This window comes from Sarcophilus harrisii, chromosome 4 (genome assembly GCF_902635505.1).
Source record: "Sarcophilus harrisii chromosome 4, mSarHar1.11, whole genome shotgun sequence".
Classification (NCBI taxonomy): domain Eukaryota; kingdom Metazoa; phylum Chordata; class Mammalia; order Dasyuromorphia; family Dasyuridae; genus Sarcophilus; species Sarcophilus harrisii.
The window spans coordinates 281,716,572-281,741,566 of NC_045429.1; the positions used below are offsets into that span (position 1 = coordinate 281,716,572).

Genomic DNA, 24,995 nt, shown 5'->3' on the forward strand with positions numbered 1-24,995 from the left:
CTATCCTTCTCCTTTCCCCCCTTTCTGTTTATAAACATGCATAGTCAAGCAGAATAAATTCTTGATCGACCAACTCCATAAAAATCTTTTAATCTGTACTCTTGAGTCCATGACCTTTTTATCATGAAGGGGACAGCACATTTCATAAGTCCTCTGGAATTGTGATTGGTCTCATGTTGATCAAAGTTCCTAAGTCTTTCAAAGTTGTTTATCTTTACAGTATGGTTAATATTATATATATTTTCCTGATTCTGGTTACCTTACTCTGCTTTAGTTTATGCAGATTTCTCTTATTATACTGTCACCATTTAAAATAACAAAATCCAAGTGCCATAACTTTTTCTGTTATGATTGAGCACCTCCTCACTTTCCAGTTCCTTGCTACCACTGAAAGAGTTGCTATAAATATTTTTTTACATAGCTGTCCTTTTCTTCATTATTTGATCTCTAATATATAGACCCCATTTCCTTGGACATGACTCAACATGTGTAAGAGTCCTTTAAATGGGAGGCCACAGTGCAACAGGAGATTTGAGTGGTCTGGAAGTAATCTCTGTGGGTATAGGACTGCCCCTTGGGTGGGATCCTGGCCATATCGAGATAGCTTCTTAATGGGAGAAAGCTCTCTTTCTGATTGACTGTATGTGCGACCTCACAGACTCTATAAGCCCACTGCAGGCAGCAAGTGGCTCTCTTTATCCTGGGGTAACTGAGCCTAGTAGATGGATAGCCAAGAGAGGTAAGGAGCTCAATAGTGAACATGTGGGTCTGAAGACTACATGTTCACTAGGGAATTAACAAGTCAGGACATTATATGAGTAGGTATAATAAAGGCTTTAAGTTTGCACATGGCTGTTCTTGAGCGTACTATCGGTTATTAAACTACAATTCAAGAAATCATAGCCAGAGACCTCTGAAGGCCTCAAAGGAGATGATTTAGTAGAGTTATTTGACACTGCAAAGGTCAGTGGCCAGAGGTACTCTGAGGGCAGAGGAATCAAGAGAGACTGGTAATAGTAACTGCTATGAGAGCATGTAACAAACATGTATCACTGGGTCAGAGGGTATGCATACTTCAGCAACTATTTAGATATAGTTCAAAATTGCTTTCCAGAATGGCTGGACCAGTTCACAGTTACACCAACAATACTTTTTTCTATTTCTTGCTAAGATCGTAGCCTTCCCCATTGCCCACAGTCTATGAGGCACTCAAAAGAAAGACTCTCTTTTCCATTTATTTTCTCATTCATTAAGATTATAATATTGATCCTGGATGGGAGTGATTAAAAAAGGAGTTGAGAGGTTCTAGTTGAAGGCTGAATGACTTATTCTGATATGTTAACCTAAAATTGTACCTTTGCGACATACTGTGACTTTCCTAATCATGTTGTCTCAACTTGTCTTGGGTTAGAGGGACATGTCCAAGGGAATTGGGATGGGGAAGAATCTATGCCAGTTTGTATAGTTCTCTTTTTAAAAGAGAAATGCTTAGAATTGGAATAATGTTAAATTAATTTTTTAAATTGCTTCCAGCAGATTTCTGGCTAAAAATTAAAATATTCAGACCATTTTTTAACACATTCTACCTCTGAAGTTCTGTGACTATAGGCTTGTTTTTCCAGTATATGTGATAAGCAGTTTGCCAAACAGAGTACAGCATTCCAAATAGTAGTACTTTCATTGGAGATTCAATGTGTTGTGATAGATAACTGCTGGATTTGGACTACAGAAAAACCTATGCTTAAATCTTCTAACATTTCCTGACTCTGGACCAAACTTTCTCATGAAACTGAGAAAGTTTATTCCTCTGTAAAATAATGATGTGCCTATAGCATAATAATATTTCAGTACTATATAAAGCAGAACTGTGACGTTCATATGAGAATAATATATAAATAAGGTGTTTTGCATTTTTTACTTGCTAGAATTTTCTTTTTTTATTTATTTATTTATTTATTTTTTATTTAATAGCCTTTTATTTACAGGATTTATACATGGGTAACTTTACAGCATTAACAATTGCCAAACCTCTTGTTCCAATTTTTCACCTCTTACCCTCCCCCACCCCCTCCCCTAGATGGCAGGATGACCAGTAGATGTTAAATATATTAAAATATAACTTAGATACACAATAAGTATACATGACCAAAACATTATTTTGCTGTACAAAAAGAATCAGACTCTGAATTATTGTACAATTAGCTTGTGAAGGAAATCAAAAATGCAGGTGTGCATAAATATAGGGATTGGGAATTCAATGTAATGGTTTTTAGTCATCTCCCAGAGTTCTTTTTCTGGGTATAGCTGGTTCAGTTCATTACTGCTCCATTAGAAATGATTTGGTTGATCTCGTTGCTGAGGATGGCCTGGTCCATCAGAACTGGTCATCATCTAGTATTGTTGTTGAAGTATATAATGATCTCCTGGTCCTGCTCATTTCACTCAGCATCAGTTCGTGTAAGTCTCTCCAGGCCTTTCTGAAATCATCCTGTTGGTCATTTCTTACAGAACAGTAATATTCCATAATTTTCATATACCACAATTTATTCAGCCATTCTCCAACTGATGGACATCCATTCAGTTTCCAGTTTCTAGCCACTACAAAAAGGGCTGCCACAATCATTCGTGCACATACAGGTCCCTTTCCCTTCTTTATAATCTCTTTGGGATATAATCCCAGTAGTAACACTGCTGGATCAAAGGGTATGCACAGTTTGATAACTTTTTGAGCATAGTTCCAAACTACTCTCCAAAATGGTTGGATTCGTTCACAACTCCACCAACAATGAATCAATGTCCCAGTTTTCCCACATCCCCTCCAACAATCATCATTATTTTTTCCTGTCATCTTAGCCAATCTGACAGGTGTGTAGTGGTATCTTAGAGTTGTCTTAATTTGCATTTCTCTGATTAATAATGACTTGGAGCATCTTTTCATATGACTAGAAATAGTTTCAATTTCTTCATCTGAGAATTGTCTGTTCATATCCTTTGACCATTTTTCAATTGGAGAATGGCTTGATTTTTTATAAATTAGAGTTAATTCTCTATATATTTTGGAAATGAGGCCTTTATCAGAACCTTTGACTGTAAAAATATTTTCCCCAGTTTATTGCTTCCCTTCTGATCTTGTCTGCATTAGTTTTGTTTGTACAAAAACTTTTCAGTTTGGTATAATCGAAATTTTCTATTTTGTGATCAGTAATGCTCTCTAGTTCTGCTTTGGTCATAAAGACCTTCCCCTTCCACAGGTCTGAGAGGTAAACTATCCTATGTTCCTCTAATTTATTAATAATTTCATTCTTTATGCCTAGGTCATGAATCCATTTTGACCTTATCTTGGTGTACGGCGTTAAGTATGGATCAATGCCTAGTTTCTGCCATATTAGTTTCCAATTTTCCCAGGAATTTTTATCAAACAGTAAGTTCTTATCCCAAAAGCTGGGATCTTTGGGTTTGTCAAAGACTAGGTTGCTATATTTGTTGACTGTTTTGTCCCTTGAACCTAATCTATTCCACTGATCAACTAATCTATTCCTTAGCCAATACCAAATACTTGCTAGAATTTTCTACCATGCTCCAGGGAAGGGAACTGTCATTTATAAAGCATCTATTGTGTGCCAAGCACATTGCAAATATTATTTCATTTGATCCTCACAACAATCTGTTATTATCTTCATTCTATATTTGAGGAAACTGAGGCTAAGTGAATTATGATCACAGATAACAAATATCTGCTCAGATTTTGGACTCAGGTCTTTCTGATTCAAGATCCAGGGCTCTGTCCCCTGTACTATTCATTCCTAGCTGTCAATAAGTCAGCCAGTAATCTATTCCCCTGAAAATTCACTCTATCTTAGGGACTTTTTCTGATTGGTTGGTTTCTCCTAGAACCTAGATCTTGAGAATAATTGCTTTCATTTGTCTTCCCAGAACTTGGCACAATGCTTAGCACAATAGTAAATGTTTTGAAAATACTTGTTGACTTGATTTGACTTTACATATTTTAGAATTTGTCCCCCTGCTTGGAATTTCAATTCATTTACAATCCTTTTTCTACATATTACCACACAGCTACCAAAATAATCTGTTAAAGGACAGAGGGAAGATAAGGAGGGAACAAACATTTATTAAGTGTCTACTATATACCAAGCATGATTCCAAGCTTTAAAAATATTATCTCATATTATTTTCACAACAATCCTTTGAGAAATAATCCTTATTCTTATTTTACATATACGAAAACTGAGACAGATAATTTAAGTGACTTACCAAGGTCCCATATCTAGTAAATATCCAATGTTAGATTTGAACTCAGATCCTTCTAATTTCAGGTCCACCTACCTAGACACCACCTACCTGATTTTAAGCACAGGTCTGACTGTCAGCCCTCTCCTTAAGTATCTTCATTGACTTCTTATTGTTGTGTTGCTATCCATCCTTCATTTTCAAAGAGGACTGGTAAACATCACAAGTGATATCTTGACTTGCTCAAGAATTGGATTTCAGTGAGGCAGAGTTGCACAAAGTTGTAGGCCTTACTCTCTCTTCCAAAGTAATTGAAGTTCCGTGGTAGGACAAAAGTCAGGATGACTGGTGATGACCCAGAATGCAATGGATGACCAAAATATCTTCAATGTCTGAAAGTCCTAAGCCTTCTTTATGACTATTGGAACATTCTATTGGGGGGAAGTCTTTACATACTTAGGGTAGACACTCTTTGGGTTTGAGTCCTGTTGGTTCCCCTCAGCCTGGATTAGCTCATCTGCCCAGAAGGTTTTACTGGGGTCTGACCACTGGGAAAGCTTCTGAGAGTTGGGTGACAGATGAATATCAAAGGTGGAAAAGCAGCCTCACATCAGAGATTCTAGTTCTCCCTGAATAACCTATATGCCCCTTATTATTTTTATTACTCCTATGACAAAAGTAAAATTCCTCAGTTTGGCATTCAAGCCCTTTACAATCTGGATCTCACTTTATATAAATCCAGACATATTACTTCTCTTCCCAAATTCCATAATCCTGCCAGAATAGCCCAATTGCCTATTCCCCAAATTTGGTATTTCATCTGTCCACCTGCCATACACAAAACTTTCTTCATTTCTACCTCTTAGAATTCTTAGCTTCTACAAGACTCAGCTCAGGCACAGAAACCTTTCTTGATCTCTCAAGCTGTTTGTGCTTCCTTCCTCCTCAAATTATCTTGTATTTATTTATTCTTTGTGTAATTCAGCTGATACAGTCACAGGATTTAGTCATGGATACTTATCCATGGATACTTATCCAGGCTTTTCATAGAATAACATGGATTTAAACTTACTGTAAAATTTCCACCTTAATTTTATGAGATATGAAGTCTCATAAGGGAATCAGAAAGGAACAACTTGATTGGCTGAACTAACAAATTAGCCAAATACCCCTGAGGCTTTAAATTGCCAAAACCTGGAGAGTTCCAGGCAGACTCAGGAACAGCTTTGTAGAAGAGATCCCTGAAATGAGAGACAGACTATGGGAAGGAATAGGTAGGGAAAATAGAAGAAAGAAGGGAAGGACTTTTCTATAACATTTCCAAAGATTTAGAGATTCTCCTAGAGTTCAAACTCTCCAGAGAGTTTGAAGCACAATGGTGAGAACAGACATACTGTAGAAAAGAAGGATACCAAAAGATGGTCACTAGAGGGATGAAAATAGCTTTAAGAATGTAACCTCTAATAGCAGAGGAGAGAGACAGCTCTGGAGAGGACCAGACCCTGGGACTCGAGATTTTTTTGTTTTAAAAAAAAAAAAAAAAGTAGGGATTACCACATAAGTTTTGAAACCACAGCCTGAGGAGGTGGCAACTAAACTGGACTTTGAAGGAAGTCTTGAATTCTGAGGAGTGAAGGAAGATAAGGAGGACGGACATTCCAAGGAAGAGAGATAATATAGCAAATGCAAGGAAGCAGGCTGTGACATGTTGAGTTCTGAGAACTACCTAGTAGTCCAGTTTGGTTGAGTGAGGGCTGTAAAATAAAATGAGGCTATAAAAGTTGATCAGAGACAGATTGTGAAGGACCTGGAATGTTAAAATGGCTGAGGAATGTATATTTTATCACAGAGGCAACACGAAGTCAGGAAAGATTTTTGAGCAGATGTCAGACAACCTTAGAAAGACTATTTTAACAGAAGTATTTGTGTATATTTTGTTTGTACATTGTCTTACATTAAACTATGAGCTCCTTAAAAAGCAGGAAATATATTTTGCCTTTCTTTGTAACTCAAGCACAGTCCTTGGCACATTGAATGTTGACAAAGGGATGGGTCAAACTGAAAGGGAAACTTGAGATAGGGAAGACAGTTACAATAGGGTGAGATGTGAGAGGTAATGAGAACCTAGCTTAAGTTGGTGCCAGTGTCAGTACAGGGAAAGGGAAGATTACTAAAGATGTGGAAATAGATGACACCATCTTTTCCAGTACTAGTTGTTGGGGTTTTAGTGGCAGTCAGAGTTGTGGGATTCCCGTTTGGTTGACGTAGATCCTTCGTGAAAGAATTCATGAACCCAGAGTTTTAGGCGACAAAAAAGGAAGTTTATTGTTGGAAGAGAAGCCAGCTTTGCTAGAAAAACTGACTTCTTCACTGGCAGAGAAATAAGAAAAGTTTTTTTTTTTGATGAGAAGAGAATGTCTTCTCAGCAGACAGGAGTGCTGGCAGGCACTCCTTCAGACTTCTGCCCTACTTCAGACTTCTGCGAGGATCAAAAGTTTAGAAATATCCTTTAATAGGAAAATATGAGGCTCAGGTTTAGGTTGAAAAGAAAACCAAAGTCCCCAGGCCTAGATCTCCAATTGAATGGAAATCATTTTTTGAAAGCTTTTGGAATTTGGAATTTCCTGAAAAGAGTCTGCATCAATGGGGATTTGCCTAAGAAAAGCCCAGCCAGGAGGATATGCTCTCATAGACTCTCTGGAATCTGTTGGGGTCAGGAATCAAAGGAGACAGAATTTCAGAGTGTTAATTTTATAGATCAAAAGGGAACATAGTTTCACACCCCCATCACTAGCTCCATCTACAATCATTATCCATGGCCCACTAGTCAAAGTGTTATAGTTGGAATTCTTTCCAGTTCCAGCTTCTCCCCCTATCTCTGCCACTCAGTAGTTTGTTTTTGGGGTCCATGCTATTTATTATATCTACCACCTAATCAAAATCCTGGTGGCTGTTATCAATAGCCTGTTCCCTGCCAGATCATTCACCTTTCTTCTTCAGTGAGTTCCATACTTGGCTCACAAATTTCTCTTTCTTATCTCCTGCCCTCATACTAGGAGACTTCAATGTATACAGTGACTCTACCTCAACCTAACTCAGTTACACTTTTTCCTCACTCGTTTCCTCAATTTACTCACTTTCCATAAGCTACTCATCTACCCTACCTTAGCCACACACAAAAACAGTTATATTTTGATCTTAACATCTCTCACAATTGTATCACCTCCATATTCAAGGATTCAAAAATCTGCTTAGCCAACTACAAACTAATGACTTTTTTTTACTTCTCCTTCTACCTTCCTTAACAAAACCATACTATTTGTGCCCACAATAGCATACAATTTCTTAATTCCTCAGCTCTCTCCCAGACCATATCCCTTTTATTAGCCACTCTCTCTTCCTCTTCCTATCTTGACCCTTTGGTGAACCAATTCAACTCTATATTTTCCTCCCTTCTTGAATCCCTAGCTCCTTTATCATATCACCAGTGTTGACCTTGAATCACTCCCACTGTTTGCTGACTTTGCTCCAATGCACATGCTGCTGACCAAAGAAGAATACAATTTTTGTTACACAAGACTAACTGCTATTGGACAATCATACTCTACCTCCCTTATCATTGTCCCACTCTCGACAATGGCCTCTAAATCTTTTCACCCCTTTTCAAACCTTCCAAGATTTAACCTCCCTCCCCCATCTCAGCTGAGAACATTGCCTCATATTTTTCAGGAAAAAAAAAATGAGGACATTTGTTCTTATCTCTCTCCCCCTTCTTCTTTATCTTGTCTTACTCACATGCCTTGTCATGCTTTCTCCTTCTTTGCCCCTGTCTCACATGATGAAGTGGCATCACAGCTTACCTGGACTAACTCCTCTATTTGTTCAAGTGATTTTATTTCATCCTGTCTCCTCCAACAGATTCCTTTTGTTATTTCATTCTAACACTTATTTTCAATGTTTGTCTATTGACTAATTACATTCCTTACTTCCTACAAATCTGCCTATATCCTCCCCGTGCTAGGAGGGAGGGGAATCAACTCACTTCATCCCTCCATCTAGGCTAACTATCATTCTATATCTTTTGCTCTGTGTGGCTAAATTCTTCAAAAATGCCAATTACAAAAGGTGACTCTGTTTTTCTCTATTCTTAACCCTTTATAATGCAACTTCCAACTTTATCATTTCATTGAAACTGCTCTCTCCAAAGCTACTCATGATCTCTTAGATGCCAAATGCAGGGCCTTTTCTCTATCCTTTCTCCTTGACCTCTCTTCAGCATTTGCTGCTGATGATCACTCTTTTCTCCTTGATAATCTTTTCTGAGTTTTCAGGATACCTCTCTCCTGGTCTCCTCCTACCTATCACACTACTCTTTCTCAGCCTCTTTTGTTGGATGCTCCTCCAGGTCATACTCTCTAAGTACAGGTGTTTCTCTAGGTTCTGTCCTGTGCCCTTTTCTTTTCTTCCTCTTGATGATCTCATCAGCTTCCATGGATTTAATTACTGATGAGGTGCAATGGAAGGTAAGACCCCTCTGGTCAATGTTGTAGGTGAAATGGATAAAGGACTGGCCTCTCCTCCCCTCCCTCAGTCTTAGGTCAAAGGGCCTTGGACTCGCAGAGAAATGTCTGCTCAGCTAGATTAAAGGAAGTGTTTTGCACTTCAAAGTGCCTGATCAACAATGAGGGGTATCTACCATGTTTGATAACCCTGATCTCTCTCAAAATAATCTATGTCAAACATCTGCCATTGTAAGCCCCCTATCGAGTCACTATTTAACCCAATGTAACCCAAGGCTGAACAAGAATGCTTATAAGGCTGTCCTTACTTCGGTTTGACAAGGAACTCTACTGGAACTCTACTGGAGGTCCGTCCCAGCCTTCCCTGGCTGGTAAATAAACTACCCATATCTTGGCTGTCTTGAATGTTATTGCCTGTACTATTTCAGTAGGTTCCTTGAGAATTCAAAAGAATTCGCAAACCCAAAGTCTGTGTGGCAAAAAGGGGATTTATTTACACTTAAGAAGGTAGCTTGCTAAGAAGACAGAGTGGACAAGATCCTGTCAGGACTATTGCAAAGATGGGTTTGCCCTGAGGAGAAAATATCTTCATCAGTGGGCTAATTCCAGAAAAGCAAATAGCTTCTGATTAGGAATTTGGCAAAGATGGATTAACACCGAGAAGAAAATATCTTCATCAGTGGGCTAAGTCCAGAAGGGCAAATTGCTCCTGATTAGGAATTAGCAAAGGTGGGTTAAGAAAACAGTATGCTAACAGCTTTCTTAGTGGGCAAAAGGACTGTTAGGACTTCTGCAAAGATTCAGGGTTCAGAGTTGACTTTTATTAGCCTTATGAGGCTTAGGACTGCAATTCAATTTAAAATTGAATGAGATTACTTAACTGGGAGCTTGAGCCGCTCAAAAGGATGTTGACTATGCCCCAGACGGAGATTTCCGATTAAATGAGATTACTTATCTTGGGAAGGGTATTGCCTGGGAAAAGATGTGTCCCTACTAGGGTTTGAGACTCAGGAATTCCCCTCCAAAAGGGGGTCACAGTTTACATTAGGGCCTCACAAAGGTTAATGGGGACACAATTTGCATCATTACTATGTATAGGCTGATCATCTCTTAAATCTGTTTTTTGTCCCAGTCTCTCTACTGATCTCCAATCTCTAATCTCCAGTTGCCTACTAGACTTCTCAAACAATGTCCAATAGACATCATAACTAAATGTGTCCAAAACAAATTCATTATATTTTCCCCAAACTACCTTCCCTCTTATTGTAGAGGCCAACACCATCCTTCCAATCCCCCAAGCCTGACATGTAGAGGTTATGAGTTTCACTTCTACAATATCTTTCTCAAATATAGCCCTTCTTTCCTCTGACATTACTTTTACCACTTTGGTGCAGGCTCTGGTTCATTACTGCAAGTGAGTCTGCCTGCTTGTCTCACCCCACCCTAAAACATCCTTCAATCACCAAAATGATTTTCACAAAGCTCAAGTCTGACCGTGGCTCTCCTCTGCTCAATAAATTTCAATAGCTCCCAGGATCAAATATAAAATACTTTGTCTAGTATTCAAACTTTCTCACGATGTTGTCCCCTTCAGCCTTTCCAGTTTTCTTCCTTGCTCCCTGGCCCTTCATCTTCATTCCAGTGACAGGCCTCCTGCTGCAGCTACAACAAAAGGCTGCGTCCTCCACTCTAGGCAGGCTGTCCCCCATACCTGCAATGTTCTTTTCCCACCCCGATTACCGACCTCTGGCTTGCTTTAAGTTCCACCTCAAATCCCGTTTTTAACTGGAAGCTTTTCTCAAACTCTCTTTATTTTTCTCTCTTAATTATTTCCCATTTATTTATATATAACTTGCATCGCAAATATTTGTTAGCGCGTTGTCATCCCCGTTAGACTTGAAATCAGAAGCTTTTTTGTCTCTTTTTCGGGCCCCGGAGTTCAGCGCCTTATACCTAGCAGGCCTTTAATAAATGTTTGTTGATTGGATCAAGAATTGGCAACTGACGGGGGAAACGGAGTGAAAGTCTGGGGAGACAATCCCTATATTTATGCACACCTGCATTTTTGATTTCCTTCACAAGCTAATTGTACAATAATTCAGAGTCTGATTCTTTTTGTACAGCAAAATAACGGTTTGGTCATGTATACTTATTGTGTATCTAAGTTATATTTTAATATATTTAACATCTACTGGTCATCCTGCCATCTAGGGGAGGGGGTGGGGGAGGGTAAGAGGTGAAAAATTGGAACAAGAGGTTTGGCAATTGTTAATGCTGTAAAGTTACCCATGTATATATCCTGTAAATAAAAGGCTATTAAATTAAAAAAAAAAAAAAAAAGAAAGTCTGGGGAGAAATTCGAATTTCAGGTAAGGGATGCTTTTCTTTTATGTTTTATTTGTGTCCCTGGCGGGGCCTAGCACAGGGGAAGCGTCGGATAAATGCGTATTGCTGGGAAAGCAGTTACATTCCGGCTTTATCCGCCGGGCCTGGGAGGCCTCTAGAAGAAGTCCAGCCACTGAAAGTGCAGCCCCAATAGAGATGGAATCCCCGTCTCGGGCCGTGATCCGCATCACGTGGGATTGGCTCCTCCCACGCTCCGTATCTCGGGCCGTGATGCGGATTGGCTCCTCCCACGCTCCGTATCCCGGCCCGTGATGCGGATTGGCTCCTCCCACGCTCCGTATCTCGGGCCGTGATGCCGATTGGCTCCTCCCACGCTCCGTACGTCACCGTCATTGCTGCGCGACGGGAGGAAGTTCGTTTGCTCTGTCGGCTTTCCCCGGTAATAATGGAAAGCTTCCGCGCTTTCCTCCGTCCCTGCGGGGCTGCGATGGGAGAGCCGGGCGAAGGGTCGTTCCCGGGCCGGTCCGGACGGGGCTCCGGATCCCACGAGGCGCTGGCCGTTGCCGCCGCTGCCCAGCCTCCCGACGCGGCCGCTGAGGAGACGGACGGGGAGGAGAACGGGGATTCCAGGGAGGCTGCGGCCGAAGACGCTGAGGTGAGCCTCCCGGAGGGCCTGGGGGGTTAGCGGGGCTCGAACCCCTCCCTCTTGTCGTCGGTGGATCGAGGGCTGCGGACGCGAGCGCGTTGGATGGAAAAAGCCCGGGTCTGGAGCCCGGAGCTCTGGGGAGCGCGCCCCGCCCTCACAGGCGGTGGCTGAACCCCGGGCGGAGGCGGGACGGGGAGAAGAGCGCCTCGGTCACCTTAGCCGGGCGGCTGCTGTAAGCTACTCTTCTTACTTGGAACCGGCGATCGTAGGAGACTCGATGCGGTGGCGCTGCTTGGACCCAGGAGGAGACCTAGGAGCAGTGGGGAGGTTAAACGGGGGGTTGGATAACGGCCTCGTGCTAGAAAGAATTGCTTTTCTTCGTTGGTTTTATTCCCGACTAAACACAGACTCCAGGTTTTTGCTGTCTTGACATTTCTATACTTGCTTTCCTCTTTCTCATCTAAGACACACCAGTTTCTCGTTCACTGAGAGACCCTAGACTCGATATGACCGGTTCACATCTCTGTACAAAGATACTCACATAATAAAAACATTAAAATAAATTTAATTTTTAAAATTTGTATCGATACTTGCTTTGTATGTGACTTTCGTTTCCACTTATTACCCTTCTTTTTCTTCTTCCCTCAGAGCCAAACGCTACAGCTGTGCAACCCATGGTTACAAGTCACTTAGTCCCCTCAGCCTTAATTACTTCATTTATTAAATGGAGATGACACTTTGCTCACCGACGGCACAATGTTAATGAAGAAACTGCTTTGTAAATCTTAAAACTTAGGTAGACAAAAAACTCGTGGATCTAGGATTTTTTTCATTCAACAAGCAGACACACACTTCGCAAATCTTAAACATTTCCTATATAAAAACTCAAATCAATCTGATTTCATTCATCCATTCAACAAGCACTTATTATTCACCTACAGTTTATCAGATTAGGTTTTAAACACTGGATACAGACAAAAATAAAACAGTCCCTGCCCTCAAAGAGCTTACATTCTGTTGGAAGGAGAAATACATGTTCATGGAAAAATAAAGGATATATACAAAGTGATTTGGTTGAGTAGAAAGGAGCTAACAACTGAAATGCCTTTTGAAAGGCACTTGAACTGATCCTAGGAGTTCTGGGAGGCAGAGGTGAGGAAAAGAGCCAGTGGTGTATGCAAAGGAAAGGAGTAGGGATATAGAATATCTTGAATGTAGAAAAGCAAAGATATTAGTTTGAATTATAGAATATGTGAAGTGAAATCAGTTTGGAAAGGTAGGCTAGAGCAGATCACAAAGAACTTTAAAAGTCAAGTACTTTCACAGTTTTGTCTTTTACATGGATTTCTTCTGTGTACACTTGAGCTAATATAGTTGCATTTCCCTTTTGTTATTTTTAGTGAGAAATTTTTCTATAAAGTATAACTAGGAGTATGAAGTGCCAGACTCTTAGGAGTATGGCTAACTGCCCAGACCCTTTGCTAAGCTGCGGAATACAAACAAATAGAGATAAATAGCTCCTGCTCACTAGAAGCTTACATTCTAATGGGGAAGGCAATATCTAAAAGGAAGCTAAAAGGGTTGGAGGGCAACATAAAAAATGAGACATAGCTGGCCTGGGAAGCCATTCACTAGAATTAAGAGGCCACAGAATTCTATACTATAGCATTTATGGTTTATATCTATTAAGCTGTATAAAATTATTGTAATTTGTATCTATATCTTTCCACATTCCATTTTTGGTAGTAATTATTTGGGTCAAAGTAGGCTTGTTGTTATGACAAATTATATCTTTTCCTTTCATTTTTGTACTAATTGTACTCTTGTTTTAAAAACCAAGTAGTTTAACTATACAAACGGGAATGATTCCATCACTAATGAGTTGGAATCTTTCAAAATAAGTAATTTGGTATTATGCCCAAAAGCTTCCAATTCTTTTCTTGACATTCATGCTATAGATACATGTGAGGTTTTCTGTGTACTAAATCATTAGTCACCCATTTAAAAAATTTCCAACATATTTTCATTTTTAACATTGGCATTAGTGTGTGCGTGTGTGTGCACACACAGGCACACACACATGTACCTAGCTACCTCGATAGCCTTTATTTTTATATTACTTAAATTTTCAAATATATTCCACTGTTTCCCTTCTCCAGAGAGCTATCTGTTGTTTAGAGAGAGAAAAAAGCATTTTCAGCAAAACTAGCCCACACGTTATCTGAGTCTGACATCTCACACCAAACTCACCATTTCTGCAAAGAAGGGTGAAAAGTACATTTTCTTATTATTCTAGGGCCAAACTTGGCCACATTGTTCAATTTAGTGAGTTTTTTTATATTTACTTTTCCAGTTATATGTTGTCATCCACATCTATTCTCACCTTTTGTATTTTAGCCATTATCAAGCTGCAAAGTATATGCTGATTAAGTTTAAAGTCTGATATGAAGAACTTTAGTTATTTTCATGGTAATCTTTGCTTCAAGGAAAATTTGAACCATTTAGCTGCAACTTCCATTTGTTTTTTGGTTCCCTTTAGATGAGAATATCAAGTTGAGCCAGTTAAATTCCTCTATTTATAGGTCCACTTTTGGTCATAAGGGACTCATATTTAGAGCATCATCAACTAAATTGAAGTCATAAATAGCCTAAAAACTATGATTCTTAACAGCTTTACTATTTTTTCTTTTACCCTCACACTAGTCTTGCAGAAGGTGGGCTGCAACACTAAGAATTATTTTGGTTTTTTTGTATTTGCATGTGTGTTATGAAAAAAGCTGATCAGAAACAGCCAGCATACAGTGTGAGTGAACTTCCCTGCACTTTACTAATCTTGTTTTCAGATACTTAAAGATTTTCCAATACCTATCAGAGTTTTAATTTCACTTTAAGAACTTCCAAGGTCACTTCTATACCATGTTGAGGCATTACTGAGTGTCTACCATATAGAGAGAATCCTGAGAGGCAGTGTAATGTATACAAAATTGATTAAAAGTCACTGCATTACAGAAGCTTATATCCTATTAGCCTACTTAGGAGGTAGGGGATAAGTATAAGGGATAGAAATTATAAATATACAGATAACAAGGTATAGATTTACAGGCTTCAGAGAAGGGTGTGATAATTTATTCATTTGGTGATCTCAAAAGACTTCCTGAAGAAAATGATATTTGAAGTGGATTTAGAGAAATAGAATTTTGAAAGGCAGATGCAGGATATAAGCATTTCAGAAAAGGGAAAGGAAAGCTGAAAGGAGATGGTAGAAATGCTAAAGGTATTAAGAATAGTCCAAATTTGGAGAAGCATAATTATATATAATAAAATCAGTAGGAAATAAGACTAGAAAGATGTATTAGAAGCCAAAGCAAAAAGGGCTTAAGTGGCAGACTGGACTGAAACATAGTGACACATGAAAATGTACAAGTTTGGCTGTTTTTTTGTATTTGTTTTTTTCAAAGTACTCTAAATCCTCACCTAGTCTATGCTTGAGTTGATTTTTTTTAACTTGGTGTAAGACCTGACATTTCCTTACCAAGTTTGGCCCATTATCCTAGTGTCTCAAGATGTTTTTAATCCTAATTCTCTCATTCTATGTGTTAGCTTCTTCCCTCCCCCTTTGGGATATAAGAACATCTGATGATCTTGCTATTTGTATTTTAAAATTTTTATCAAGAGCTTATATAAATAATACAGAATTAAGCAAAGATTATTGAGGCATTCTACTGGAGACCTATTGCCAAGATGACATTGAATTATTAAGAACTATTTGAGTCTAGTGCCAGATCTATCACTATTATAAAACTTTCAGATGCTTTGCTGAAATCTAGTTAATACTTTACAGCTTCCTCATATCTACTAATTCTGTGACCATCATTCCAGGGTTTTAAGCCTAGTAGGTGACTAGGAGGTACAGGTTTAATCCCTATATAGTATCCTGACCAACATGCTATTAACATATTATAATTTATTATTTAATATGAAACCTTTATAAAATCTCAATCTTCATTGGTAATTATACTTAAGGAACAACCTTACCCCTGTACTATTCATCTAACCCCATTTTTTGAGATAATGTGTCTCAGAAACTTTAGCAAGGAAGCTGTTAACTTGGGGAAGTTAAGAAGTTAAGATTTTGAGTAGCATCCAATGGAGATATTAAATAGGCAATTGGAAATATATTAGTAGGAATTTAAAATGTCCTAAAGCAATCACATCTAAATCACAAGCAGGAACTATAACCTATTCAAGGTTGCTTGCCTCTATTTATCTTCATCATCTACTTTTGTGGTCAGATTTAAAGCTGAAAGGAACATAAAAAAGTCAACTATTTAAGACCTTTTCAAAGCATTGAGAAGTTAAATGATATCATACATCTACTTGTCAGAGTTAGGATTTGAATCCAGGTGCCTGGAGCTCAACTACATTTTTTCAGGGAATGAAAATATGATTGGTTGGGCAGTCTCAGTAATCACAACCAAATGTTAGTAGGTGAATTCACATTGAGGAGCCAAGGTTAATATATCAATTCAAATATGCCTTTATTTATTTATTTATTTATTTATTTTTTTTGCTGAGGCAATTGGGGTTAAGGGACTTGCCCAGGATCACACAGCTAGTGTCTGAGACCACATTCAAACCAAGGTCCTCCTTACTTCAGGGCTGGTGCTCTATACTGCGCCACCTAGTTGCCCTCTGTGCCTTTACTTTTAAACAACATATAACTTCTTTATGTGCCTGGAGTCAGAAGACTTTCTCTGCCTTAGATTGGTCCTGAAATGTCTACAAATTCTGGACAAGATGGTTAGTCATGGAATTATAATATCCCATTCCTATTTCCTAGGACCAAAATTAGACATCTAAATGTCTAGAATGGCAATGGGAACAAAAAAGTACATAGATTGCCCCTTATTCAACAAGTTGGTAGCTCTATATGCAATTGTATGTCATTTTAAAATGTAAGCCCCACTGTTTCTTTAAAACCCTGTAAGAAGGTAAAATGACTTGCTAAAAATATCAATTTACTGAGGGTAGATTGGAATGAAGGCTGAAATTTGCTATGTTTGGATTTCAATTTTATTATTCCATTCTCCCCACTAATATATAATTAAGAAAAATAACTGTGTACTAATTCAGATATAATGTAATTTCCTTTTTTTATGTTTTAGACATGCTTCCTAGAGACCACTAGCTCCTTGAGGGAAGCAACCCACCTATCATGATAGGTGCTCAATAAATGGTTTATTCTTACATTTTTAATAATGCCATCAAATCCAGTCAGCCTGGAAAGCCAGCCAAGTGAATAAGCTGGTTTCTTTAATTTGTCCTATCAGCTCAAGGGCCAGGAAGCATCAGATTTAACAGGAACTGGAAGAGAGGATTCATCATTACTTCCTCCTTCAGCCAAGAAGATGAAGATAGAAACTAAAGAAAGGAGAGAGAAAATGCACAAAGTAGATGAAGATGAAATTCAGAAGATGCAGTGAGTTACCTTCCCATCTTATTTTTTCCTGAAAGCTCAGATTTGTGCACAAAAAAGTTTAATCCTCATCTATACCAATTTAGATACAAGTTACAAAATTTACCTTTTACCATAAATCTAAAGTATTAAAGGATCAAAATGCCAGGAAGAGATGCAAAGTAGGCTTCTAGAAACAACTGTCCTTTTGGGAGGCACAAGAGAATTCATATTGTAGATCTGGGACACATTTTTGCCCAATATGGTGGCCATTAAATGTCCATTTTCCGATTTCACTGTTGCTTTTCTTGAAGTGATAAATATGGTTCATCCTGATTTGCTGCAAGCTCACTGAGACAAAGAATTTTTTAAAATCTCCAACCTCATAGTAGATTTCCATGTATATATATATATAGAAATATTTTCCTTATTCTTTCCCTCAGAATCCTGGTTTCTTCTTTTTCTGAAGAACAGCTAAATCGTTATGAAATGTACCGTCGATCAGCATTCCCTAAAGCTGCTATTAAACGGGTAAGGATGGACTAGGACTACTTGGCTTCACTGCCATTACGCATTAGGATAAAGCCAGACTTAGAGGTTAACACTAAGAAGCAGAGATGAGAACTTAATGGTTTAAAGGTAGAAGAAACACTTTTCCCTTAATTCCTGGGCAATAGTTTTATTCCTGGTGATTATATTTCAAAAGATAAAAGGAGATAATAATTAAACTACTTGAGTTATTCTAATCAGCAAATATACTGTCTTGAGTACCCTATGTGCCAAAGACCCATTCACCATACATAATTTTAATCTTAAAAATGCTTTGTCTTTCAAGCTGATCCAATCTATTACTGGCACCTCAGTATCTCAGAATGTCGTCATTGCTATGTCAGGCATTTCTAAAGTATTCGTTGGGGAAGTGGTAGAAGAAGGTGAGTAATGCCTGATATATTAGATGTTATTGTAAATATTGGATTGAATCCTTAACGCTTTTATTTTTAAGAAAAATATCAAGGGACCATAGTCTTTGTGCTTTTTACTTGGATTTTAAATACTAGTAAGCTCCCTAATCTGTTTGTAGGCTCTCCTATTGGCATGGTGTCAGGACAGCATTGTATATTCATATTAGCATGATCTCCATGCCTTCTAATTCTCTCTAGACCCCTATTTATCTTAAGTAGCTAAAAATGTGTAGGAAAGCTCAGACTCCTTAACCCACAGAAATGGAAGTGATATTTTGGTCCTTCTGCAAGGAGCACACCTGTTAATGCTGACAGGGTGAAGCACACCTGAGTAGTAGACTGGTAGCACATGTACACCTTCCTCCCTCACCTCCACAATGGTGAATCTTCAGTTAAGTTCCCAAGTTCTAAATAAATCCCTAGCAAATGACATTACTCTCTAATTTGAATCCCTCTTAAATTGGGATATGCTTTAAATGGAAATTTAGGATTAAATTTCCTCCTATAGTATAAGAAACAGCATTCTGCTGGTTCAAGAAATGAAGGAAAAGGATCAAAAATCAGACTCTAAGTTAATGTGTAGAACTGAAATGTTTTTCTCTTGGATTTTTTTTTCTAGCTTTGGATGTGTGTGAGAAATGGGGAGAGCTGCCACCACTACAGCCTAAACACATGCGGGAAGCTGTTCGAAGGCTAAAGTCAAGGGGGCAGTTTCCTAATTCAAAGCACAAAAAAATCATCTTTCACTAGATCTAGGAACTTCCTAAGATGTACTATTGAAAATAGGACTGACTTCCTTAATTCCTTTCTCTGAGGTACTGTGCACTGTTGCTCAGATGTCCCAGCCCTTTAGGGATATTGTGATTGAATATCTGACCCCAGGTCTTTACACTCAAAAGTTACCTAGTAGAGGAGTGCAGCCACTTACAGATTTGTTTCCTGTCAATGCAGGATCATTTAGTTCAGATTGTATTGGTGATAATTTTTGGGGGGAGAGACAATTGGGGTTAAGTGACTTGTCCAGGGTCACACAGCTAATAGTTCATCTAACTGCCCCAGTGATAACTTTTACTTGGCTAACTGAAAAGGGGAAGTGTTCTTATATAGAGACCCTTAACGAAAAGCATACAAGACTGCTTTCTTTGAAGGATCAATCTTCTTAATTAATCTCAAGAGTATGTCTTATTTTGTAAGTTTCACATTGGAACTATGGTCAGGGTTTCATGTCTGATTTGAAATTGATAACAACAGGCCAGTAATTTCTAACTTGTAAAATGTGACCATTCAGTTTACAACATTAGCAAACAGTGGAATTATAACAGTAATTTCTTTGTAAGAATTAAACTTTATCATGTGGTTTTTGGTGTGTGATTATTAAACTATTTTCTAATTTGGGACATATGTAATTTGATTTGTGTGTTCAAAACTTAAAAAGTCATCAGTAGGAATGATTGATTGGAGTGTGGAAAAATGGTTCCTGTTCTCACCTTCCATAGCTTTCTGTCCAGGATATAGATGGGCAACCTTTTCATTGTAAACATTTGAAGATCTGAATGTAAGATGGATCTAGTTCTTCCATATTTCAGTGCAGGTCGTGCACATACTCTATTGTGTCCCCCAGGCATGTCTTGAAGATGCTAAATCCAACACAAACACAGAATCTGCTGCCTTGGGAACTTAAGCCAGTTCTCGGAGAATGAACATCATATGTGAATTCCATCATGAGGTTTACCCACCCTCTCAATGGATGGCACACAGGATAGGAGGCAGTCAGCTTTCTTTGTTTGCAAGGGTTTATTAGGTTTTTGTTCCGAAGAGAACTTTGGAATCTCACCCATGTGAAAGGACACTCTGCCTGGGATCCCTTGCTCCCAAACCAGACCTTGAAAGCTGTATCCTAGGATTCCCCAGCTGAGAAGACCTTAGAAGTTGTTGCTTCCCTGGATTGGTGATGTTTTCTATTACCTCATATCTATATTGGCATTGCTATGATCTTTAGTATTAGGATTTATTAGCTATTGTTGTTGTCACAAACTGTGCGTTTACCTTTTCTGTAAATTAATAAAATATCTAGCTTCTTCTCAAGTGTGTCTTGTAGGTGTGACCCCGAACTATAATTTCCTTAATTATATAAGATCCCTTATCTTTATTACTATAAATCTGATTCATCTCACATAGAAAGGGTTCATAAATGAATTTGAAAGCAGGATTAAAAGGCTTCTTCCAGTTCCTTTCAGACAAACAGACAGACCTGTAGCCAGTGCTGTTCAGTAAGTTTAATTTACCATTTTTCCAGGTGGTTCACAGAACCAGTACACGCATGGAAATATTAGATATTGTAACATTAAAATTCCTAATACTGACTAGGATTCTGGTTCAGCAGATACATCCACACTGTTTCCTCCAACAGAGGATAGTGAAGTGACCTTTTATGGACAGTGATCAGCAATAATAAGGCCAATTTGAAACTTTGGGAATTCCCAGAAGTTGTTTCCTTTCTCTTGTGTTTCATTGGAAAAAAGGAAGGCATTGTTTTCATTATAATTCAAGCAAAATGGTTCTTAATTTTTCTTACTAAGGCAGAAGTTTTACCTAGTAAATATGAAAAGGAATTATTATAAGAGATCTATCTACTAGCCTGATTTTGAATATCTATTACTAAAACAAAGGGTTTCCACACCAGGTTCCCTCAGCCTACATATAAGATGCTTTAGTGATTGCCACAAGGAAAAGATTCAAGACTCCATTTAAGTCTTGATTAAAATTCAATAAATTAAACCAAATCAACTTTTACTATGGAAGGAAGGAACCTCTGCTTCAGCTAAACTTTTGAGCATTTCTTGGGCTGATGGGTCACAACTGACTGCCACTGTCAATGGTGCCCAGTAAGGCTCATAGTGAAGAGTTGCAGTGATTTCTAAGTAATTTGGGAAGAACACATTTATATATCTGTCACTTAGCAAACAGCGCCACAGTGAAGAGAATTATGGAAGAGTTTGGCTCCTAAGCTTCCCAAATCAAAGGACTTATTCTATGTCCCTTTTAAAAATCTAAAGGATTTAACAGAGCTTCATTTGTTAATGTTAGTTGCTTCCCATTATCCACATAGTGAAAGAAGGGGAAATTATTCAATAGAAAGACAGTGGCTACTACCCAAACCTGATTAAAGGGATCAATCCTTGATGATTAATTGGAAAGCAGAAGAGGTAACCAGATGCCATGTTTAAGTTTCCTGAAAGTATGATGCCAATACTGAGGAAGATCTCTCAGCAAACACTGACAATATATTAACTGAAAAGTGATCAAGACCTTTGTCTTTGGGGCTGTGACAACTGGTTAACATGGCACAGCTTTTACATTTCTTTATAAATGCAAAGAATTCATGTATCAATTAACATTTCAAATTACCTTCTTTCCAATTCACAACATACTTGCCCTAGTTTTATCCAGTTTAAATAGGTTACCTATAAGCACCTATAGGAGTAGCTAGCACCTGCATACAAATTCCATACACAAGGAGCACTCTTTATAGAGCTATGAAAAAAAGCAAGGCATACATTGAGATCCATAAAATTCCAGGGTCAAACTATGAGTCAGAAAAAGTTAGTCACATCATGCAAAGAATCTATTCCTCTATTTGCCATAGGTCAGAATAAATGAACCCAAGCAAAAGCTGAATTGCAAAATTATTCCAGTGTCAAAATTCATGTAACTACAACATTTACACAGTATCTCAGTGGCTCTGGAGAAGGTCCTTTGTTTTATCTTATGTGCAGCAATGTAAACAAGAAGTCTGTGTGACAAATTTAGATGATAAACTTTAAATACTTCATATTCAAACCATTCATGAGTAGAATGTCAAGACATTCTATTGTTGAAGGACAGCAGAGCTGCATTTTAGACAAAGACAGAACTGCTGAAGGTTGTCTGCATTTCTTTTGTTCACAGCTTCTTCACGGTTTCATGTATAGGTCAAGCTGCAGAAAGGCAGAGTCCCTCCAAGCCCAGAGAAGTGGGCAGAGAGACATTGCAACTCTCCCCCATTACTCTTCAGCAGCACACTGAGCAGGGAACTACCAATTTTTCACATTTTCTTCATTAAGAAAAAGTCTTCTTTCCCTTAATACAAGGCAATGGAGAAACCATGGAAGACATGATTAGATGGTATCATCCTAGTAAACTAGGAGGAGATGACCCATACTATCTTTCCCAAAGGAAAGTTTCAAGACACAATGGCAGAAACTGCCTAGTATAAGGAAGCCAAAAAGCTGTAAGTCTTTCAGTGCCACTTTGCCCTGTCTTTTTACAGTTGTTCACAAAACTTGAGCAAACCCTAGAAGTTGGCAAGTCAGTTATTAAAGTTATACCCTTGGTCATAATTCAGCGCTTTTATTTCCAACTATGGCCCGCTGTATACCAGCTAAATTTTGTTAGGTGACATCTATTATAGATTTTTCCTAATTTTCTTTGTAAGGGAAGAAGAAAATAATTAGCTATGAGTTAAACTCCATCCAAGTGAGCATGAGATTTAATGTTTTCAAATTTATGGTCCTTTTTTTCATTCTTTTTAAAAAAACGTAAGAAATTCTCACTTGGTCAGACCTAAATTCCATTCCACTTAGTCTTCAAAATTCCTACAAAGAATGGTTTGTGAGAGAATATGTTTGCCTATTGTGATGTATATCCCCAAAGTTCTAACTTCCCCTAATAGTTGATTAGGAGGCTATCATATATGAATTTATCTTATGACTTCTCTTAAGCAACCTACTTATACTCTGCCTGTAGCATATTCTTCCAAAGTTATTATGGAGTAACTTTAGGAAAATTTGGTGTGGAATCTTGCCAAACTTTTTAAAAGTCTAATTTAACTAACTCAAAGAAAAGTAGAACACTTTCCTGTTTAAGAAAAAGAGTGTTAACCTTTCTCCAATGAGTTATGATATAAAACTGTTAAATTATTCTATCTTGACTCAACTTGACCAACTTGCTTGGTTATGGTTAACCAAATGATATGCTTCCTGGGTTTGCACAGCATGGAGACTTGCCTATTTTAGAAGGGAAAATGCAAGTTCTTCTGTGGGAGAAGAGGCAATACATGAGCAAAGAAAAGTTACAATTGCAAAGGAAGCAAGGGTTGTGCATGTTGGATATTTATACTGAAGGTTAAAAAAATATTACTAGCTTTCATCCTGGTTAATATGAAGAGAACTGTTTCTGATTCCCACTCTCATCTACAGGGGGAAGAGAGAAGAAGAGTGTGGGAAGGAAAGAACTGATGAGGGCTGGGGCTGGAACTGTAAAGATCTAAAAGCCTCAGGAAATCAATAGTACCAAGGATCAAATGCAAGAGTTCTACTCATCTCTATCGCACTTCTACCAGATCAGATTTTCAACTAAGCTCTGTGCTTACCATTTTTGTTGTTTTTAGTTTCAAATAAACTGTTATAGAAGGAAGAGACAACATTGGCATTGCACCCTTGTTTACTACTATTACATTACCACAATGAATTTAGTTCCTTCTTATATCTAACAAACCTTCCTGAAAAATCTGATGGCAGTATATGCAAAGATGAAATATGCTCAGTTCTTTTTCCAGGAATGGTGGAGTGCTGTCCCTTTCTCTCACCATGCCTAAGGTGTTACATCTGCATCATGTTGGGCTCCATCCTTCCCTTTGCACCCATCATCATGCTGTACTACTCTGTGGAATTGCAATATCCTCAGTTGGGGTACATAGCTATGTTGATTCAGTTTTGCTACAGGAAGCTCTGGGACATGTGATTTTTGGTGGTTCTTTCTCAGGTTACTGGAAGGAGCAGGTTTTCTCCCTTATACAAACTTGTGTTAAGGAGGACGTGAGCATTTTTGCAAAGACACCAGGACATGAAATGGTCCTATACACCAAAAGACTCGGGCCTACTGGGCATGTGGAGCTTTAAACAGGTTGTGAATGGCACTAGAACAGTGAGAACCACACACAAAGCTTCCTGTCTTTGGCTAGAAGAGCTGGCAGGAACAAAACAGGCCCCAAAGGAGCAGGTTCAGAAATTCCTGTTCTCCCTCCAATGTAATCAAACAGACATGTACAATATCAGATGGAGCTTGCTTTCTTTTCTGCTATTAGTGTTCTTTCCCATGGGCAAAGGCAGCTGGTGTTCCTGCTGTCAGAGCTGGAATAGAGGATTGTACTTCCTGATTTCTTGAAGAAGCTTCTCTTTGTCTTTGTTGGCACAGGCTAATGCTTGCTTTGTGGCTAAAAGTTCCTTCTGTAGGGTGGACAGGTCTTTCCCCTGAATAACAAGAAATTTTTGGTTAAAGTGTATTAGAAATAAGATTTGCTTTGTAGTCATTGGGCCCGGCTTTTCCATTTAGTGACAATGGGCAAGTCATTTAACTTCTTTGGGCTTTAGTTTCCTCATCAGTAAAAGAGGATATGAACTAGATGACCATTAGGGTGCTTTCCAACTTTAAATCTATGATCTTTTGAATATTTTACTACTATCGTGATTCTCTTCAACATTACACATTGCATCACTGAGAAAAAAGACAGAAGTACTTAATTAGGATTTATATAAACAAGATCTACAACCCGCTTCACCTCCTCCAAAGACTAAAGATCAGCACATCTGGGACAACTGGAATGTGTGAACAATAATCATTCATTTGAATGAATTGTGACGGTGTGCTACTTAGCCCTATTTGGAGTAGATGCTACCAGATAAGAGGAACTCAAAAGTATATGTGGCTAGAAGGTCTCATTGCCTAAATTACATACACCTGTAAGTTTGGGAAGGCATATCCTGCTCAACCAGGTCTTT

General features: G+C 38.4%; 2 protein-coding genes across 5 annotated transcripts in view; one reads left to right on the forward strand and one right to left on the reverse strand.

Annotated features, from left to right (window-relative positions):
• The first annotated feature begins 11,461 nt into the window (after window positions 1-11,461).
• On the forward strand, window positions 11,462-23,711 carry TAF11 (TATA-box binding protein associated factor 11). Of its 3 annotated transcripts, XM_031965028.1 has the most exons (6): window positions 11,462-11,769; window positions 17,091-17,239; window positions 17,659-17,746; window positions 18,051-18,147; window positions 18,797-18,992; window positions 23,415-23,473. In XM_031965028.1, the coding sequence occupies exons 1-5, from the start codon at window positions 11,467-11,469 to the stop codon at window positions 18,925-18,927; spliced, it is 768 nt and encodes a 255-aa protein (XP_031820888.1). In that variant the 5' UTR covers window positions 11,462-11,466; the 3' UTR covers window positions 18,928-18,992; window positions 23,415-23,473. The 3 variants fall into 3 exon arrangements, with proteins under 3 accessions (XP_031820888.1, XP_031820889.1, XP_023358705.2); XM_031965029.1 differs by lacking the exon at window positions 18,797-18,992 and having other exon boundaries at window positions 23,415-23,711; XM_023502937.2 differs by lacking the exons at window positions 18,051-18,147; window positions 23,415-23,473 and having other exon boundaries at window positions 18,797-18,968.
• UHRF1BP1 (UHRF1 binding protein 1) overlaps window positions 23,621-24,995 on the reverse strand; it is a 63,012-nt gene continuing 61,637 nt past the window's right edge. For both annotated transcript variants that reach the window (XM_031965026.1, XM_031965025.1), the window contains exon 21: window positions 23,621-24,467. In XM_031965026.1, the coding sequence (XP_031820886.1) occupies window positions 24,342-24,467 (126 nt within the window). In that variant the 3' untranslated portion in view covers window positions 23,621-24,341. The remainder of the gene's footprint in view (window positions 24,468-24,995) is intronic.

Coding starts and splice junctions, on each gene's coding strand:
- TAF11 (XM_031965028.1), top strand. CDS start 11,467: ATGCCGATTGGCTCCTCCCACGCTCCGTACGTCACCGTCATTGCTGCG. Junction 17,240..17,658: donor GATGAAATTCAGAAGATGCA/GTGAGTTACCTT, acceptor TCTTTCCCTCAG/AATCCTGGTTTCTTCTTTTT. Junction 17,747..18,050: donor CTAAAGCTGCTATTAAACGG/GTAAGGATGGAC, acceptor TTGTCTTTCAAG/CTGATCCAATCTATTACTGG.